Source organism: Chaetura pelagica, unplaced genomic scaffold (genome assembly GCF_000747805.2).
Source record: "Chaetura pelagica isolate M959 unplaced genomic scaffold, ChaPel_1.0 scaffold47, whole genome shotgun sequence".
Lineage (NCBI taxonomy): Eukaryota > Metazoa > Chordata > Aves > Apodiformes > Apodidae > Chaetura > Chaetura pelagica.
This window is the reverse complement of record NW_009954140.1, coordinates 4,380,351-4,385,568: the sequence shown is the minus strand read 5'-3', so window position 1 is coordinate 4,385,568 and position 5,218 is coordinate 4,380,351. Positions and strand designations below refer to the sequence as shown.

The 5,218-nt window shown below is 38.0% G+C and overlaps 1 protein-coding gene across 1 annotated transcript in view; it reads right to left on the bottom strand.

The window, feature by feature from the left end:
• CEP112 (centrosomal protein 112kDa) overlaps positions 1 to 5,218 on the bottom strand; it is a 157,128-nt gene that overhangs the window by 119,916 nt on the left and 31,994 nt on the right. Inside the window, exons 10-12 of the mRNA XM_010002794.1 lie at positions 5,159 to 5,218; positions 3,875 to 3,993; positions 1,727 to 1,870 (exon numbers count right to left, since the gene is read on the bottom strand). Of these exons, the coding sequence (XP_010001096.1) occupies positions 1,727 to 1,870; positions 3,875 to 3,993; positions 5,159 to 5,218 (323 nt within the window). The remainder of the gene's footprint in view (positions 1 to 1,726; positions 1,871 to 3,874; positions 3,994 to 5,158) is intronic.

The window sequence follows — 5,218 nt, the reverse complement described above, 5'->3', positions numbered from 1 at the left end:
GAAAGAGTGCACAGGAATACAGTAAATTCTGAGAGACTCTGGTGCTGCACCTGCCCCATACCCACTTCTCTGTATCATTTAATTACAGTGATTGCCTTTCAGTAAATTACAAACATCTATTAAAACTTCTCTTTTTCCTGGAATTTCTTGTGCTAATAAAAACAGTTTTCAAAACTAGCAGAATAAGAACAGACAGGTAACCTGAGACAACAATTCTCCTTCCTATTCTTCCCTAAATTTATTCTAATAGGCACGGAAATAAGAGAATTCCTCAGAGGCTGGAGTTAAAAACTAAGACACAGCTGTCCTTCCAGGATGTGCATATCATAGTTATTTTTATATTAACAAAAGTCTGAAGGTGAGGGAAGTGGAACAGTATTTTCACCCTCTGTTAAAGTAAAATAAGAACACAAACATCTGCCATCTCCAGTCACAGAGCTGTTAAGTGAGCCTAGAGTAAAGCAAGAACCTCAAGCAGCAGAATGGTCACCTGAACTTTGGCAAGTGTTTTAAGAGATTTCATGAACATAGTTCAGCAAACTTTTCCATCAATACTGAGCCACTTGCACAGTATGGGTGTTGGGGGCTTGCTTGGTTGGTTGGTTTTGTGGAAGTTTTTTTTAAAAGATCAGCAACACACATTAAAAAAAGACCATCCTGAAGTGCTGCAGCTCCTCCCTGCCCCCAGCCTTTGGGAAGTTCTTGTTCAATGCACAAAACCCAGCTGCTCAGTTTTGTGGCATTAGTTACTTTGTTCAGTCAGTAACTGCCAGGGCATTCTGGACAACATGAATCTCTGAACAAGGCATCTCTGAAATACCAACAAAAACCTCACAAAAACCAGGAGAAAGAAAGAGAGAGGAAAAAAAAGAAAACTAATTTCCACTGACAGTCTAGTCTTTCATCTTAAACCCTGCCTTGAACTCTACCTTGTTTAATTATTAAACCAGAAGCTGCTCAGCAAGATCTGTCTAGGTTTGATGGTTCTTAAATTCGATCTTGCTGACAGACTGTGTCCATTTTTCTCTGTATTTACTGTTACCTATGACATGATCTGAATGCTAATTTTTAAATTCAACATTCATTAATAAAGGAATAAATTTTTTTGACATTGTCTTTTCACTCATTCAAATACCTCATACTGATAAAAAGAACAAGATGCTTTCTGGAGGATACTTGGTAATTGTTGGCTTTTTACACCATTTATACAGCAGGTACAAAGTCCAAGTTACACCTTCTTACATGTTTCTAATTATCCTAGGATAGAAATGTAATACATTAAAATAATACATTGATTATTTTTTAAATACTTCTTATTTGGTCTTTAACAGAAGTATTTGATCATTGAAAGAGGAGTAAGAAGTCACATCTATCTAGGAAAATAGATTAACTACATCAATCCTTTTTGTAATCTACAAACCTACAGAGACAAAAGTTCTGCTAACTTGATCAAAACCAGTGAGAAAGGCTAGAAACAACCTTCCAGCACAAAGGGATATCTGTGTAATATTCACTGAAGGGCTGTACTTCGAATTTGATCCATGGGAAAAAGTCCTTGGTTGGACTGGCTGCCAGGACACTGTCCTCTCCCAGGACAGGACAACTACATTTCACTCCTAAAACACTTCTTAGCTCACCAGCTTTTAAGTACACTTTTGCACAAATGCAAGCAATCTGAACACTGCAAGAGACACCTGCTGTCATGACACGTTTTCAAAAAACTTACAGTTGAATTTAGCTGTTCCAAATAATCTTCCTCCATCTTCCTCAGGCGACCAGTGGTGTCCTCAAGCAGTTGCTGCATGTTTTCCGTGTGCTGCTTCTGAATAGTAAAATTCTTCTTCTCCATCTCAGCCACAGAATTGTGAAGCTGCATCACCAAGATATTACCAAAAAATAAATGGCACATAAAACTAGCATTTTAAGTATTATTATAGCATGTAAACAGAATAGTTGCATTTCTGTACATCCTTGTCTCACTAAATACATCTACTATGACACTATAGGTGGCAATTTAGAAGTAATTTTAAAATGTATAGAGGGCATAACTTATCTGTACAGAATATTGAACACATACATATTTTTGCCCTTCTCTGCCATGCTATTTGTTTATACATTTAAACTGAACACCAATGACTGTTGCACAGTCAATGAACTTCTACTACAGAAACACTAATACCCTCTCCAGACACTCATACTGCCTGTTCCTCTGCCTCTCATTTTGTAAGAAGCCAGAGAGTGTTGGCTATCTACTTGTCTAATAAAAGGGTTATTTGTGTCATTAATAACCCCTGATTTACATTCTAAACACCAGTGGCCTTTTCTAGTTAAGCAGCCTCAGCTCCAAACTTTCTATCTGTACAACAGGAAAGAACATTGTCATGTCAAATTGTGTGTTGTTGTACAACAGCTAGTGTGTATTTCTCAAGCTTCTAACAAATTCCCTTCTCAGCTGAAGGAGAAACATGCAAGACACAAGAGAAAAGCATTGTTTTAAACACACTGCTAAAATCAGGTTAATTTGCACTAGGATAGCTTTTTCTCTCCAACATACAGCCCAGTACTATCATGGAGGTGTCTGGGCATCTGTGCCATTATTTAACAGACTCCAGCAATGTGCAGTAACTGAATGTAAATTCTTCATCCAAAAGACAAGAATGCTAATAAATCATTGTAATTATCATGTATATACTGTGGTGCTCAGAAGGCTTGCTAAATTTGAGATCCTATTAAAAATGCTGTGGGAAAGTAAATATTTCCTCTCCAGGTATAAAAGGAAGAAATAAACCCAAAAATTCTCTACCTCCTGTACAACAGACTATAGTAATATTTGCATTATTGTCAACAACATCTGTTCAAACATTCACTGGAAAAATGACACAGAAGGAAGTAGTATCTAAAGTTATAAAAATATTCCAGTGTTAACTTTTCCTTTATTTACCATCATACTTTCCACTAATCCCTTTCTTCTCTAAGATACATGTTCTGATTTCACTTTCATAATTTCATTAAGATAAAATTAGTATTAGCATTTTAATTTTCATTCTTTTTTCCACTCTGGCATCACTGATGACACTTCCAGCTGTAGAAACAGCATTTGCTAGGAACTGCAAAAGGTGGGATGGCCTTGGGCTGAAAATAATGCTCTCTAAAACAAACAAAAAACCCAACACCTAAAACTGAAGCCTCCAGGTCTTAAGCACAAAGCACAAGATTTATGATTTATCTCCTAGAAGACAAGAACTAAACCAAACATCACTTCCAGATGCAGGGCTGCAAACATTAAATTAAACTGAATACTTCATCTAACAAGGGAGGTGGTTTTGCCCTTTTTGTGACCCTCCCTCTTCTGAGAGGGGTTAGCAAGACAAATACTGACAATAATCTGGCAAAGGTGAAGCTGTCTTGCAGTAAACATGCTTGTCTCTCTGCCTTGCTGCTGCCTTGAGTCTAACAATAAATAAAAATACATTGAAGAACCCATGACCCAATGCAAAAATAATAGTTCAAAGGAATCCCCGTGACAGCAGGTAGCAGCAGGTTTACCAAGATTAAAATTCCATGTCAGGTCAACCAGAAATAAACACTTCCCTAATACATCCAGAGACTTGTCAAGAGGGCCAGATGAACCCCAGTAAGAGAGGGATCAGCTGGGCAAGGGTGCAGGGGGTGACTGCACAGGTGGGTGTGGATGTGCAAGGATCAGCACAAGGAGTCTTGCAAAATGACCCCAGCAAAAAAAGAAAATCAGCACAAGGCAACATCATTACAAGTAATATATTCCTTACAGTATGTTTTTTTTAAGTGTCAAAAGGTATTATCCCAGATACACACTGTAGCAGTCTTTCAAAGACAGCAAGTTATTAGTCATTACCCTTTTCTCCCACTCATTGTTCAAAGATTCATTGCTTTGCTCACACATTTTCTTTAGTTCCTCAATCTGCTTCTCTTTCGCTTCCCTGACGACTTGTAACTCACGAACAACGATCTCAACTGTCAAAAAAGGGAAAATAAGGAATCATTCAAGAGATACCTTTGGGATTTTTCAGTGTTGGCCACAGTTGTAACCACATTACATCAGTTTTCCAATTTACCTGGCTTTCTGGTGGGTTCTGGCTCTTAAATAGACTTAAAGCAACCACAGAAATATGACATGGTGTTCTTCCTTGTCTGCTTCATTTACATAAATTTTACAGTGAGTTTTCCTTACTGAAGCAGAAAACACATCAACAAAATTCCATTACCTAAAGAAAACAGGCACTTTTAACCTGTGCATCCGTAGGAGAAAAGGTTCTTGTAAAGGCTGAATGGCCAAAATATACAAGGAAATTAAGCTCCCCAAACCACAAGGGATTGCATCAAGAATTCACAGGCTGACAAATTTGGTGGAAAACAAAGCAGGTACATAGTCACTTTTGAAAAAGTGACTGATGATTTTCACTCTCTGACAAGAGTGTAGGTGACTTGAACACAAGCCATTACAGCCAAACTCAACCACCAGCCCACCAAGAGAAGCACCAGATTCCCAGCTGGGCAATTCACTCTGCCAAGAAGCAGGAACCAGCACACATGGGAACTCTCTCCCTTTTTAAACGTAGGGCACCAAACTTGTGCATTATTTCACATTGTGGTCTAGTCCATAGTGTAAATGGACTCCAAGGAATTCTAAAATAAACATCCAAAAACTGCTGACAAGCCACACTCAGGCCAAGTTTCATACTTATGACATATTCAAGACTTCTACTCATGTTTGAAATCTCCTGCTGCAACAGTCCTAAGTAAACAAGACATTGTGGTTTGATTGAAATGTACTGAATGTATAAATAAATTAACCTTGAGAGAGGGATTCCAAAACGTTTGAAATAAGTGGTCAAAATACTTCAAAGGAACTTCTAATTTTTTTTGTGACGTTCATAAAACCTGTAAGTATGAAATACAACAAGATCTCACTGCCTCTTGGAAAATTTGGTTTGGAAACTGGACAGCAAAGACAACCAGACAAAACTCTCAAAATCAGAAGGAAAAAAACAGGGCAAGACCATCAAATGAAGAATAAAAGGACATCTGCACCTAGAAGGGACACCTAAGCCCCCAGCCATGCAAAGGATGGGGTACAATCCACCATGCAGAAAACAACCACCATGAATGTGAAAATCACCTTTTTTCTGCAGCTTTCTTATCATCTCTTCAGCTTCGTTTTGTTTGGTTTTGTAGATGG